The following is a 14,886-nucleotide window of genomic DNA, read 5'->3' on the forward strand; positions in this document are numbered from 1 at the left end:
TGCTAGCACCACTGATGAGAAGTTGCTCTTTGGGGAGAATCCTACACGCATGGAGAGGTTTGGGGCGGAGGGCTAGATCACTTTTAGGGAAGATAAGCAGTTAGGGGGCACGCACGAAGATGTCCCACTAGACGTCAAGTACGAAAAAGCGGGAGGCTCTGGCACTTGGCGATCAAGGCGATCGAGAGAGGAAGGAAAGGGAACGCGGGGAGAGTTTTGACGCACGGAGACTTTAGTCAGCTCCAGAATTTGAGTCGGTTCCAGAACGCTGCTTGCAGCGGAAATGTTGCAGAGTGTGCGTGTATGGGTATGTAATCTCTCTCTCTCTCTCTCTCTCTCTCTCTCTCTCTCTCTCTCTCTCTCTCTCTCGCGAAGAAACTGCCACAAAGATACGTGTTGCACGTGTGGCGCTCGTGTGCATGCAGCACTGAGTTTCTTTTAACTGTCTTCGTCGTCTTCTCTTTCTCGGAACAAACCAAGCAAGAAAAAAGAAAATAGTGGGCTTGTGTATATATTTTTTTTAAATTAAAAAACCCCATCGCAGCTAACCCCGTCCATTTGAACCACAGCGTCCTATTCGAGACACGTGTTTCCAAGACTCCGGATAACAATAATGAAAACCCGTCACCATTCTATCTCTGAATGGAAATTGTTCTAAACTGAAGTGAAACTCTTTCTTTCAGGAAAGAGTCCCTTCTACATTCCGCTCCCCACCCTAAATAAATAAATACCCGACCTTCCTGGATTTGAAAGAGGGATAAAATGAGCCCATTAGGCACTTTTTAAACTGATGCGCCTTTGGTTTATTGGTAAAGGAGAAAAGAAAGAATAATTTTAATGCGCGTTGTGGGGGCGAGAAGTGGCGCTTCCTCGTCGGAGAGTGACTTCTACTATGTGGAGGGCACATGAAAAGAAATAAGGGGGGACGAGATAGCTCAGCGCATTATTATTATTATTATTATTATTATTATTATTATTAATATGTCTATCTGCGCAACGAAGACTCCGAACGACGGGTTCTTATTTTAAAAAACACAAGGCATATTTTGTGTGGGTGCTTTTGTTTCGGTTTTTTTTGCAGGCATCTGCCTTATGACCTCGTCCGACTATAAATTAGAAACAAATCCCACGAATCTCTCGATGATGGGGTGAGGGGGGAGGAACTGTACAATTGGTCGTGAGAGTGAAATGTAACAATGTGGACGGATCATCTGCTCTTTTTTAAAGAGGGACACCAGCTTGGTGGTGGGTGACAGCTGTGCTCACAAAATCGCCTCCATTATGGAAAGTGGGGTGGTGGTTTTATCCAGTCGGAAGAGCCTGTCACTGAGGCCCGCAAAACAACGGCGGCGGCGGCAGCATTGGAGGACGTTCCTCTTTTTTATTTTATTTTAATTTTTTTGTGGTTGGTTGAGGGGTTGCACAGCACGAAATTAACACCACCCGTACCTTGGGCACGTAACTTTGGGACGAGCGGCGGACGAAACCTCGAGGGCAAACTCGCCTCTTTCGATCGGGTGGGAACTTGGGGAAGGCTGCTATATTGGAAATATTTAACTCGATGTGCTAGAGAGGGAAAAAGAAACCCAAACGCAGCCGCCTTTGGCTTAGCGATGGGATCGTGAGAGGCCAAGAGCGAGGAATCAGTTGCTCGACGGCGCGCCTCGCCATCCCAAACTTCCACGCGTTTTAAAACAAAAACAACACCACGAGGCGCCGGAGAGCAAGCGCGCTGCTCTCCGCCTGCATTTGCGCCTTTCCACTCCTATCCTGCCTCTTCCCAACCCGATCCTGTCCCCTTTTCCCCTTCCTTCTTTCCTTCCTTCCTCCTAGCCGCCCGCGGCTCTCGCGCCCTCGCTGGCAACTTTCTCCGGTCTTTTCCCGGCGAGGCGAAGGGGCGGGGCGATGCTAATGAGAGGGGCGTGTCCCCCCGGCCCGCCGCGCGACGCACCTCGGAGTTCCTCGCCGCCCATTGGCGAACCGCGGCGCGGCCGAGGAAGTTGTGACGCTATGCAAATGATGAGGGCGGTGCCGGGCCCCAGTCGGGCCCCGCCCCCTGCCCGCTGGGGCTGCTGCGCTCGTGTTTGGCTGCGGGGAGAGTCGAAGCGGATTCCATTGGGAAAGACTGCAAATCACTCCGGTTCGAGCGCGTGGGGGGGAGGGAAGAAGGGGGGAGGGAAGAAGCCAAGAGGATCGCCGTCCACCCGCGGAGGCTGCTGCTGCTGCTGCTGCTTACCTTTGCCGGCGTGTCTTCCTCTCTCGCTCTCTCCAGCAGCCAGCCAGGCAGGCAGGCAGGCAGCTTACTGCGCTGGGGAAGAAAGGCAGGAGAGAGACAGAGGAGACGGAGGAGCCCCGGAGAACGAAAAAAAGCAAAATTAATATATACATATTAAAGAAAGAGGGGGGAAGATCTTTGGCTGGAGGGAAAGAAAAGCTGAAGAAAAGGCACCAGAAAGAAGAGCGCGCGGGAGGCAGCAAACTTGCCGCTCTCTTGTCACTGGAAAATGACACTTGAGGTAGCCAAGGGCGCCGCCGCCGCCGCAGCCAAAGCCGCCGCCGCTCCAGTCGATCCTATTGTTTCTTAAACTGCCTTCTTTCTCCGGCGATCCCAAAGAGGGTGACTTCGGCGCGGAACGGGGACGGCGCCTTCGTCCTCCGGCTTCTGGAGCCATCCCGGCCAGCGAACAAACGATCGTCACCACCACCATCATCATCATCGTTAATTTTTTTTTAAAATAAAAATATTATTGTTGTTATTCTGCTGCTCCAAAGGCCACTCCGCCACGCAGCCTCGACAAGAACCAGCTCGCCACCAGCCAAGCCAAGAGCATCCGCGGCCAACCCCGGGGGAGGGCGATTTCGGTCCCCCTCTGGATTCTCGCTCGTTTTGTTTTTCCTCCCCCGCTGCTGCTGCCGCTGCTGCTTCTCCCTTTCAATGTCTGTGTTTGATTTTCTCTGATTTGCTTTGATTCCAGCAGCGGTTCCAGAGAAAAAGAAAGAAAGCAAAGCAAAGAGCGAGAAAGAGAGAGAGAGAGAGAAAGCAAGCAAGAAAAAAAAACACTCTCTGGCGATTTATTATCATCAACACTACTCTTTGTTGTTGTGTTTTGTGTTGTTGTCGTTCTCTCTCTCTTAGATCTATATTATTATTATTTTTTAAGAAGAAGGGAGGGTCCTGGTTGCTTTTAATTCATGTTTGGGATCCAGGAAAGCATTCAGCGGAGTGGGAGCAGCATGAAGGAAGAGCCCCTCGGCGCGGGCATGAACGCGGTCAGGACCTGGATGCAGGGCGCCGGCGTCCTGGATGCAAACACGGCCGCGCAGAGGTACGTAGGCGCTGGCGCAGCATCCCTCGCTCCCCTTGCCTTGCCCTCCTCTCCCTTCCTGTCTCGGCAGGCTACCTCTCCAGCAACACCAGCTCTCCGCAACCGACTTTTTGCCTGCAGGACTTTTGCGCTGGGGGCACTTTTTGTTGTTGCAAGCGCCTTGTCAGTGGCGTCTTTACGCGCGTTGGCTCTTCCTTCCTAGTTGGGCAAACACGTCGTTCTCTGTCTCTCGCTCACACTTTCCATTTTCCCTCCTCCTCCCCAAAAAGGTTTCCACAATTTGTTTACTCTTCCGATGCCCCCAGTCTCATAACCGTCTCTCAAAAAAAGCTACATTAATAGGTGCAACACTCTTCCTTCCCCAGCATAGCCCTCCAGAAGATATAAGCACTAATGCGAATTGATCCCCTTTCCCTCCCAGAGCCTCGATTTTTGTGTATGAGTTGCAACAGGCAATGAACTTTTCTAGATGCACAACGCTAGACGCGTGTGTGTGTCCCTTCTGCAAAACCTTTGCAATATTTATTGGGAGTCATCCTCCTCCTCCGCGGATGCTCTTCCCGCCCTCCACAGCCTTGCATTCTGCAAAGCCTCTGTCCCGGACATTTCTACATCATTCTCTTTCACACACCCCACTTGCTGTCCGTGTTTGCGCGGAAGCAAGTCCGAATTATTGCTGTGGGACTCGCCTCCAAGCCAGCCCCGGTTCGGATTGCAGCCTGGGGCGCATTTGCTAAGACGGATCCGGAACCAAGAGCCAACTCTCGGTTTTAACAGTCATGTTCGGCTGTATTTCACGTCCATCCTTCTCTGCCCAGTACCACCCCCAAGAAAAAAAAGCCCCTCTGAGGAAGGGAAAGTTCTGCAGGGACAACCCAAAGGTTGAAATGTTTAAAGTTTTCCTAGGCAGCCTGTGGCGGGATGGTTCCCACCGGAGAGGCGATGGAGCCAGAGGCGCTCTTAAAAGCTCGGGCGGAAAGATTAGGCACATGGCGGGTTTCCCTGACAGCTGAGGCCAGAGCGGAGGGGACTGCGAAAGAACAGCGCTGGGAAAGCAAAGCTCAGCTATCTCGGGCAGCTTAAAGCAATCTATAATTCAACCTGAGCTTTACAAAGTGGAAATAGAAGGTTTGCTGGGGAAGTTCAGGAGCAAAATAAGGATTTCATTTTAAAAAATAAAATCATAATCACTTTGGAGAGCATCTTCCTTTCTGGCTCCAAAGAGCCAGGCGCTCCAACACTGGAGAGAAAGAAAGAAAGAAAGAAAGGCAACAAAATAGCGGAATCAATAAGTTTGCCTCCCCTGTAGGACTGAGCCACCTGCTCTGGTTTCTCCCTTGGGCTAGTGAGTTTCACATAATTTTCTACTGGAGAATAGGAGGACCAGGCCTGAAATGGACGTGGGTGAGGGCCCTTGAGCTGTGACCCGAAAGCTTGCTGGGCATTTTAGAAAGCCGTGCGGGACTTCGAGTGCTTTTCGGCTCGCTAGCCCCGGCGCCCCTTACTCCGTGGCGTCTAGTGCCCTAACTACAGCGAGGGTGACTAGAAAGGCTGGCAGGAGTGGTATGTGGGAGACCCCCTTGGAGATGGGGGTTAAGAGGGTCTTGGGACCGCCTCGGGGCTCTCTAACCGTGTGTGTCTTTGGCCGCAGCGGGGTGGGCCTGGCCCGGGCTCATTTCGAGAAGCAGCCGCCTTCCAACTTGAGGAAATCGAACTTCTTCCACTTCGTGCTGGCTCTGTACGACCGGCAGGGGCAGCCGGTGGAGATCGAGCGCACCGCCTTCGTGGGCTTCGTGGAGAAGGAGAAAGTAAGTGAACGTGTGAAGTGCAGGGTGGGTGGGTGGTGAAGAGGCTCCGATTGCCTCACCTGCGAATTGTAACCCTCCCCCACCCCTTGCCATAGCTGCCAAGTTATCCCTTTTTAAAGGGATTTTCCCTTATGCTGAATAGGCTTCCTCGCGAGAAAGGGGAAAACTTGGCAGCTATGCCCCTTGCACAGCCCATCACCAGAGAGAAAGAGAGAGGGAGGGAGCGCAATTCCACACCTCCATGCCTTAAAATTAGCTTTGCAACTATTTTGCACGGTATTGGGAGCGGGGGCATTACATTGCCTCTGCAAAATCCCTACCGGACGATTCACCTTCCAAACGCTCACAGGGTCCCTTTCTCCCCTCAGAACCTGCACCCCAATTGAGCCAGTTTGTCAACTTCATGCCACTACAACGCCCCCACCCCGTCGATTGTCTTCGTGACATCAAGGCGTGCCCCCTCCATCCCTGGGCTTCAGAGGACCCTCGTGGGCTTCTCTTCTGTTGCAGCCCTGCCCCAGGCTTCTCTCTCTTCCCCGCTTGAATGGGAAAAAAGGGGGGAGAAAGCGGTATGTGTGTTTGTGTGTAGAAACTACCGGTAAGAACAAAGTAAAGAAAAGCGTAGAGTAAGTTTGGAGCGTCCCAGTGGTCTGCGATCGTTCTTATATGTGTGCGCCCCTTTTCCATTCAGGAAGCCAACAGCGAAAAGACGAACAACGGGATCCATTACCGGCTGCAGCTCCTCTACAGCAATGGTGAGCCCCTTTCCTGGCTCTGCCCAACTCTGACAGCTCGCGGCGGCTTGAAAAGCTCTAGGGAGCTCCCTGGCTCAAGTGAACTGTTTACTCCTGGAAGTGAGAAGCCGGGGAGGGGAGAAGGGCTCGACTCGTCTGGATGCTTTAGTGGGGAAATGGATCGGAGGAAAAGAAAAGGGGGGAAAATCCACCTCTCCAGTAGTCCCATAAGACAGGACAGATTCTCTTTCCTTCCCCACGTGGCGACTGCTTTCGCTTTGCCTGTTTCCAGCTCACCAGACACAACGTTCCACTTTGGTCAGTCAAAAATGGACGTAGCCAAGGCGGAGCAAGAAAGGGCAGCTGCCCCCCTCCAAATCAATATAAATCAATAAAAATACATAGCAAACGGTGGTTCTGTCCCCCAAAGGCCTGCTCCCCTAATAAAAGGTCTGCCCCCCCAATTTTTTTGGCTACGACCATGCAGTCAAACTCAAGCAAAAGAGGGGAAACTCTATTTTCGCCTCCACTCTCCCTTATAATTATATATATGTATGTATGTGAGGTGGGGTGGGGTGTTAAGGCGGGGTGACAAATCAGACTGGAGCCGATGGGGGCAAAGGGACACCGGAAGATGTATCGAGGAAGATCTCTCCTTTACGCGCCATCCGAAAAAAGAAGGGAGGGGTGTTTTCGAGGTGTTTGTGTGCATGCTGGAGTGACAATTTGAACCCGAGTTCACTTGCTTTCGGAATGCTAACGTCCTTTTTATTATTTTCGCGATCCATCCCCCCAATTTTTTTTTAGGGTTGTGGTTGGTAATGATGACAATAAATAACAGTAACAATAATGGTGATTATTATGACAATCGGTTCCAAGGCCCTTCCCTCTTGCTCCTGGACAGCCGGGTAACTGAAGTTCAAGAAAACACCGATCTGTCCATTTTGTCATTTTCTGCATTATTTATCGTAACGACGCTCTTGATTAATTTATTTCTCTTCCCCACTCCCCATTCCCCTTCTCCTGCTCGTAGGGATCAGAACAGAACAGGATTTTTATGTCCGCTTAATCGACTCCATGACAAAACAAGTAAGTTCCTCCCGTCTTAATTCGTGCCTGTATACTTTCTCCCTCGGAGAGATCAAGCTGTGTCTGGGGTGGTTGGAGGGGGCGCGCAGGCAACGCGTTTGGTTCGGTTCGCCGCGGGTTGCAAGAAGCTGAGATTGGGAGGTGGCTCGGGGGGCCAGTTGGTTGGTTGCCTGTGTGCGTCCCCAGAATTGCGGAGCCGGCGATCGACGTGGGGAGCGCGCCGAGTGAGGTCAAGGCGCGTAACGTGCGACTGCTTTTGTGTGCGCGCGCTGCGAAAGGCCGTGCGGGCAGCCCAGCAGTCCCTCTTCCTGGGGGAAGGCGCAGCCCCTCGGGCAACTTGACACAGATCAGCAAATTAGTCGAAGGAGGGGAGGAGAGGAGAGGGGGCTGGGCTTTTCTCCTCTCCCCATCCCAGGATACCAATTCAATTTCAGAGCCTTTGCTGTCCTGCCCAGGTTTACCCCGAAGTAAACCCCACTTGGCTCCATAGACCCGTCCAACTGCCTGTGCGCGGATCCTGGCTTTGCACGGTGAAGTTGATAAACTCCTATCCAAACCAGTCCCACAAAGACCTGATTTCTTGGGCGAGAGCCAGAGGATATTTTCTAACACCGGCCAGAGTTTGCAAACGCGCCTCATCTTCTGGTTCGATCCCTGTACGGGACAACTATATATATTCCTGCATTGCGAGGGATTGGACTAGATGATCTTGAGGACCCTTCCCACCCTCACATTTACTACTCCAAATTCCTAGCCTCTTAAAGTCCAGGTAGAAGAGAGAGCCAACAGTCCTAACGGTTAGAGCACAGAGCTTAAGCGATGGCACTGAAACCTCCGAAAGGGGGAAAGTCCGCCTAAAGCAGGAGCGATGAGATGACGGAGATCTCGCCTCTGAGAGCGAGGGATGAAGTCCATCCGCTTGGAAAGGAAAGCGCGCCTGCAGCTGAAGAGCCCAGAGCAAGCCGCGCACAGCTCAGGCGAAAGAGCGCCTTGGAATCGGCGTTTGGCTGAGATGGGCAAAGCGCCTCCTGCTCCCGGTTTTAGATTGGCCGGGAGCCAGGGCGGGGTGAAGGCGCCGCCGCCGCCTTAAAGGTACAGGATCGCCGTCACAGACTCCTCGCCAACCTCTCTAATGGGCCAGGGCCAAATAAGGAACTGAGATCGGGTTGCGGCCAGAAGGAGAAGGAGGAGGAGAGGCGGGGAGGGCAATGTTATTTGCCACACACACAGAGATTAATTTTGTCTCCCCCCAAATCCTAAATTTTAATTAGGCACAGTTGCTGTTTGAAATAAATAAAGTGCGGCTTCCTACTCCCTGAAGGCGTTCAGATCACAGGATTCTTCTCCCCCCCCCGCCCCCAACTCACTTTAATTATACGAATGAAAAGAAATAGAAAACAAACACAGCCACGCAAAAACAGCAACCAGCCAGTGTAGCAAATATTTATCCTTCGCTTATTTGCAATGACATTGCTAGTGTTTTTTGGTTGTTGTTTTTTGGGGGGGTGGGGGTGGGGACAGCGATTAAATCATTAGAGCTTTGCAGCTGTATAACTAGGCATTGAAATGTATGCCGGGAGGTTAAATGACTGTTTTAGAAATGCTACGTTCAAATACAAGCCTAGTTTTAATTTGTAATACTGTATGGGGTGCTGTTCCTGTGATGCAGGCTAATTTTGTGTATGATATTTGCTTCAGAAGGCTCAAGTGTGTGTGTGTGTGTGTGTAGCTTACATACTCAAAGCCAAGCAATTGTGTTTGCAGGTAAAAGGCTACACACAGAGACACAGACAGAGAGAGAACCAAAACAGGAGGCAATACTTTTGCCTCCCTAAATCACAATATTTTTGCACTTTGATTTCATTAAAAACATTTATTTATTTTTTAAAAATCTAAAATTAAAAGACTTTAAAATCAGATCTGATTAGCCTTCATGTTAAACATTTGAAAGTAGGTAATCAATCAGTTGAGGTACATAGTCCTATTCAAGTTTTGTTTATCTATTAAAAAAAGGTTTTTTGTGTGTGTGTGGGTGGGTGGGTGGGGGTTGCTGCACTTTAAAAGGGTCAGACAAAATCTCCAACATTCGCACACATTTATAAACCAGTTTCTGGGTGTTTTAAATTCTGCCTTCAAAAACTTTTATTGCTTGGCTTTGTTTTTGGTAGCTTTTTGACACCAAACCAGAAAGGTCAAAGTGCTGAGTTTGTTTTAGAACACTGTCTTTGATGGTCCCTAAACATCTTTTCCTGCTATTGATGGCTGTCTTACAATAGAAAGAAAAAGAAATGGAAAAAAATGAAGTAATTATGTTAGACAATTCCATCATTCAGATACAGCTAATTGAAAGATACTCTTTTGAAAAAGTCTGTAGCAGGGGCTGAAACAAAAACAGGAACAATTCTCTACCAGCAAGTCTCGAAAAAGTGGTGAACAGAATTGGCTGAAAATGGATCTGTGAGCTCATATTTAAATTGGCAGAAGCCCTAATAGTGCTTTGGGGTGTGTCTTGTGTATTTCATGAGGAATTGTTACAAAAATACCATTAAACATTATAATTGAACAGCTTTTATATTACAGTCATGCAAGAGATGATGTTTCCACCTTTCATAATTATGATCCCCTGGTGGAAAGCGACTATTTGAGTTTCTATAGCTTTAAAGCACTTTCCTTAACAAGGCACTTTGCTTATGATTGCATTGTTGTCAAATCATCTGTGAGTTTTCTTAAGAAAATAAAAGGTGAATAGTCTGTAATCCTTCGCTTAAATACCATTGACTACAGTGAGATTTAAGCAGCCTGAATGCAGAATTGCAGCCTTTGTTTGTTTGTAGCATTTATAATACTGTATAGATATTACAGGCTATAAACACCTTTGGTGGATGTCTCAATTCCCCCACCCCCTTCTGTATCTAAATCTGCAGTGAGGAAAAAATACAGTCCCTTTTTTGAGTTTGGGGTGGGATCGAAGAGTTTCACTGACAAATAACATAGACAGAACCAAGATTTGAGGGAGAATGTTGATACAGAACTACATTAAAAGCCTCTTCTGGATGTGAATGTAGAAAACAGCAAGCTGGTGGATACAAGTGTGTGTTGTGTTATTTGCTTCATTGTTAGGCCCGTGAATGTGCTCAGCAGTGGCACATGTGCCTTTAAAGATAATCAGTGGCTGTATCAGTTTTTGTGTGTGTGGTGATCTGATTATTATTTCTGGAAAGCAAAGACGCTTGCTAAATTTTTGCTGGAAACAAATTTGCTTGGGAGGTCTTGAAGCCTGTGCGCTAGTTAAGCAAGGAAGGAAGGTCAGTGCTACATATGGCTTGCCAACGTGTCGAAATGTGGAGACATCGCTAGCGGTTTAGCGCAGAGTGTGCATAATGTATAGGAGACTCCCGAGTAACTTTCAGCTTGTAATTAAATTGTGCAAAGCCTGGTTGAAAAAAAAATCCTTTAATCTTTAATGCAAGTTAAACATATATTGTCAACCTACTTAGAGGGGCAGTATTCCAGTACACACAACTCAGAACAAATTGGATAATGGAATGATGACTCCGAAATGAAACTGTGGCAGGAGCATGCATGCCTTAATGGGGTGGCGTCGGCGGGAGACATGCGCATGTGCCTTCGTCAACAATGACTGTCCTACACGGCAGTCACTGTTTCAAAGACATTTGTTGCAATTTTTTTTAATTTTTTTGGGAAAAGGTTAATGAACAAATAGGTAGGTAGCCGTGTTGGTCTGATGAGGTCGAAACTACTGGAAGGAATGAACAAATAGGTTGTCCCTTTTGCCTCTGGGAATGTGTCAGTGAAGAGACACCATTGAAGGGAAAGGGTGGTTTAAATCTATAGTGATACTGACATAAGCATGTAGGTAACTGAACTATAGTAATCATTTAATTCAGAAAAGTAAACTTTTAATAGATAGTTGGTTTATTATCCACAGTGATTGCAATCACTTTCATTCATTTGTATCAGTATTAGTATTCTTTCTTTGTTTAAATGTCTACATGCTTGAGACTCTCTGTATGAAAGTCATGGACAGATGCTGGGCTTGAGATACTGCTTTTTTAAAAAAATAAATAAAGCTGGTCATAATAGTGTTTTATGAGTCATGGATATTATCCCAACTTCATCTGTATGTTTTCAAAAAAATAAAATAAAGCCTAAGAATAGACAAGGGTATGTTTTGGGTAGAAATCTTGAAATAATTACTCATGAATAAGCCATTGTTGGCTTAAATGGGACAGTACCTGCTTTTCTATTTTTAGCAGTCTCCGATGCTGCCTAAAAAATTAGACTTGGATCCTGGTATACTGTAGTGACAAAGCTTACCCAAATTGGTCTTCTGTGAGAGTTGATTTAGGCTTATGGGCATTAATTTTGTCTCTGCATGCATATAGGCAAACACCCAATCTTACGTCCCTTGCCCCAAACATGTGAATTTGTCCCTGAAGTTTTAACATTGGTCAGGCCTTCAAGTGTGTGCATGTATCATGTTGTGTTTTATGTGTCTATATCGCACTTGGCACTGGACATATTGGCAATGTAAAGCTGGATGCCGTGGGTGCTTCTCAGCTCTGGAATGATGTGCATGTAAATATACATGTATGCAACCTGATAAACAATACCCTTCACTGAACAACGTTAAGTTCTCTTCAGTGCTGAGAGCAGATCTTCTCACAGTTCAGTCCTAATGCACTTCGTAGAAATAAGTAGAGCTGTTTCCTGCAGAACTTTCCCCCATGTAAGGCATTCTAGATGCTAAATCAAACATTGTTTCAAATACAGATAACTCTATAGATGTCTGTTCCCTCCCCTCCCTGCCTCTGAGTATGATGCACATGGTACATATGTAGTTTTCCATTTTTGCCATGATCCTGCTGTGCCAATGCACACAGGTATTCAATCAGCTCTCCACTCAGCATATTGCATGGTTCTGTGGCTGGCACATAGGAGATTAAAATATTATGAATCCATTCAGAAAGGAACTCGGCAGAATCTGAGCTATTGAGCACAATGCGTCTTTGAAAACGCAAGAGAGAAAGTTTGCAATCGAGCCAGGTTCCAGCAGCTTCGGTGTTCCTTTGGTTGCATGTCAGAAAGTGCAGGTGATTTTAATTTCCTCATACGGAGAAGAATGCAGAAGTCTGAAATTTGCATGCACGATCAGGACCTGTGTGTTTGGGAAAATGTAAACTCATCACAGTGGAAAATGTGTTGTTTGGAGTCTAGGGGTGAAAACAAAGCTGAGGATTTTGGAGCGACTGCCTGGGCCAGATGGCCTAGTGCATTCCCAGTCTGGCAGCCCAACTGCTCCCTCCTGTATAATATACAGCCATTTGTTCTGGGATATTTACGCTAGAGTTGTTTCCATGTGAATGTTTGAGAAGCGTTGAAAATGAACATATTAAGGGGGGCAAGAATTTTATTTAATTCATGTGAATTCAAGTTGATTAGTGAGCCAACATGCCAGGGACGAGGGAATGGGAACAATGATTAGTGTCTTTTGGTTTAGGGCTGTTGAGCAAGAAAAATAATCGCTATATTTTGGGGGCCAGTCTGGGCAATCCCTTATTGCTCTACCTATTAAAATATTATAGCAAATAATGAGAGGCTGCTCTGCTGCCGGAAATCAGAATTAGTGGCTGGTTAAATATTGCAAGTGGAAATTATTTTAATCCAGAATCTAAGCACTCATTCCTAAATATTTCCAAGGCTTTATCAATACAACATGATAGTCTGAACCCTTATGATTGGTATTTTATGATTATCTAAATACCCTGTGCCCCTTCTCCAGACATAGACCTATGGATGCAACCTGATGTATAAAAGGCTTCTTTTATCTGGACACCCATTTGTCTGCATAATGTTAGATAGCACTCAGATATCCCAAGTAGTAAGAGAGAATTTGCTGGACATAGGGACATAGGGATTGGTTTGTGACCATTTATGCACATTGGGTTATATCCAGTGGTGTTGTTCAGCTAACAGAAGACTGCGGCCAGCAGAGGGGGGATTTTGGCAATTTGGGGCAATTCTCCCACCCATCCCTGCAGCCCCCCTCACCTGCTATAAATACGGTGCAGAGGTTTGGAGGAGTGGGTGGGGAGAAATTGCTAAAAAAACAGTTTATTGCCCTATTCTGCAGATGAAAACCTTACTGCCTGCTCAGCAACATTGTTGGATACAAGCCATGGGCTCCAATCCAGCTAAAGTTAGTTGCTCCTAAGTAACATTGCAGCTAATGGAACAAGTTAGTGCCTGTGTAATAACAAGGACAGCTGGAATATCCAAATATGTGCTTTAAAAAACAACCCAGTGTGGTTTGACATATATCCCAATGAGACAGAGGTCCTGTTCTGGAGGGGGTTGCACTCCTACTGAGTGAACCAGTGCATAGTTTGGGTTGCTCCTAGAATTGTTGTTGTTGAGGAGCACCTCTTTTCAGCTTTGGCTGGTTCGCCAGCTGTTGCCGTCCCATGACAGGGAGAACCTGGCTACTGTGGTCCATGTGCTGATAACCTGTCGTTTGGATTACTCTTATGTGAAGCTGCCCTGGGAGTTTTGTTGCATGTGGCTAGGCTCCTGTCAGAGCAGTTGGTGGGCTTCAAAATTTCAGTGGCTCCCTGTGCAACGCCAAATATCACCCCCTCCCACCTCTCACTTTCTGTTATTCACCGTTGTTGCTGTTCCCTCTCGGTTTGGCACCCAGTGTGGGCGAACAAGTCTGTTCCCTTAAATCCACCTCTGGTCAGGGGCGGCCTGCAGCGAGCACTGTAAGAACTGCAGTGGCCTCTAATATGTGACTGAGCCAGTTTCGTGGTTTTGGTACTTGTGTACAGAAAGCCCCAAACAACTTGGAAACTCGATTCCTGAGGGAACACCTGCTCCCCTATAGACCAGCCTGTATATTAAAGTCAGCTAAGGTGGCTCTCAACAGCCTCACCGATTTTTGATATTTGTTTGGCAGTGTTGTGGGGGAGAGGCTTCTCAGTGAGGGAACCTTGCCTTTGGAATGCTCTTCCTTTTGAAATAGGATGGATGCTGATCCTGTTCTGCTTTTGGCACCAGCTTAAGACTGGACTTTTTGCTCAGGCCTTCCTCAACAAACATTTAATTTCAGACTATTTGTCATTACCTCTTCGGGTTGCAGTGCATTTGCTCCTGTTCTTAAGCGGCTGAGTACTGTATATTCCTGCGTATAAGACTACTTTTAACCCAGGAAAATATTCTCAAAAGTCGGGGGTTGTCTTATACGCCGGGTCGTATTTCTTATTCGGTGAGTATATCCCAAAGTCTATATTTTAACTGGAAAAGTTGGGGGTTGTCTTATACGCCCAGTCATCTTATACGCCGGAATATATGTATTTTTTATGTTGCTTTTAACTTGTAACCCACTTTGAAATCACTAGCAATGAAGAGCAGGATAGAAATGTTTTTAATAAGTAGTAGTTATATATATATTCATTCCCTGCTCATCTGGCTAGGTTCCCCCAGCCACTCTGGGCAGCTCCCAACAAAATACTAAAAACACGATAAAACATCAAACATTAAAAAACTTCCCTAAACAGGGCTGCCTTCAGATGTCTTCTAAAAGCCATTTATTAAAAGTGATTTCTAAATTAATAAACATAATGGTCCTAGTTGGAGGTAAGGGGAAAGGATTTAATTGCCTTTTTAATATAGTTTTCCAACCTCCTATCAAGACATACCCCAGAGTTAAAACTATAAAAGGCAAACACACCCACACCGGGGAGGAAATCGCATCACATGGTTGTTTATTTCTTTACCCATGTGGGTTATGGTGTACATTTGCAAAATTATTTTTAGTACTACAGTAGTCTAACTTTATACCGGGGAACTTTTACTTCACTTCTTCCTAATTTATTGATCTCCTTTTGTAACTGGGTTTCACTGGAATAG

At 47.0% G+C, this 14,886-nt stretch overlaps 1 protein-coding gene across 8 annotated transcripts in view; it reads left to right on the forward strand.

Moving 5' to 3' along the window:
* Positions 1–2,123: 2,123 nt before the first annotated feature.
* Positions 2,124–14,886, forward strand: part of EBF1 (EBF transcription factor 1) — a 374,130-nt gene continuing 361,367 nt past the window's right edge. For all 8 annotated transcript variants that reach the window (XM_035105765.2, XM_035105769.2, XM_035105766.2 and 5 more), the window contains exons 1-4: positions 2,124–3,326; positions 4,978–5,134; positions 5,826–5,889; positions 6,902–6,957. In XM_035105765.2, coding sequence (XP_034961656.1) covers positions 3,193–3,326; positions 4,978–5,134; positions 5,826–5,889; positions 6,902–6,957 — 411 coding nt within the window. In that variant the 5' untranslated portion in view covers positions 2,124–3,192. The remainder of the gene's footprint in view (positions 3,327–4,977; positions 5,135–5,825; positions 5,890–6,901; positions 6,958–14,886) is intronic.

This window comes from Zootoca vivipara, chromosome 2 (genome assembly GCF_963506605.1).
Source record: "Zootoca vivipara chromosome 2, rZooViv1.1, whole genome shotgun sequence".
NCBI classification, from domain to species: Eukaryota; Metazoa; Chordata; class Lepidosauria; order Squamata; family Lacertidae; genus Zootoca; species Zootoca vivipara.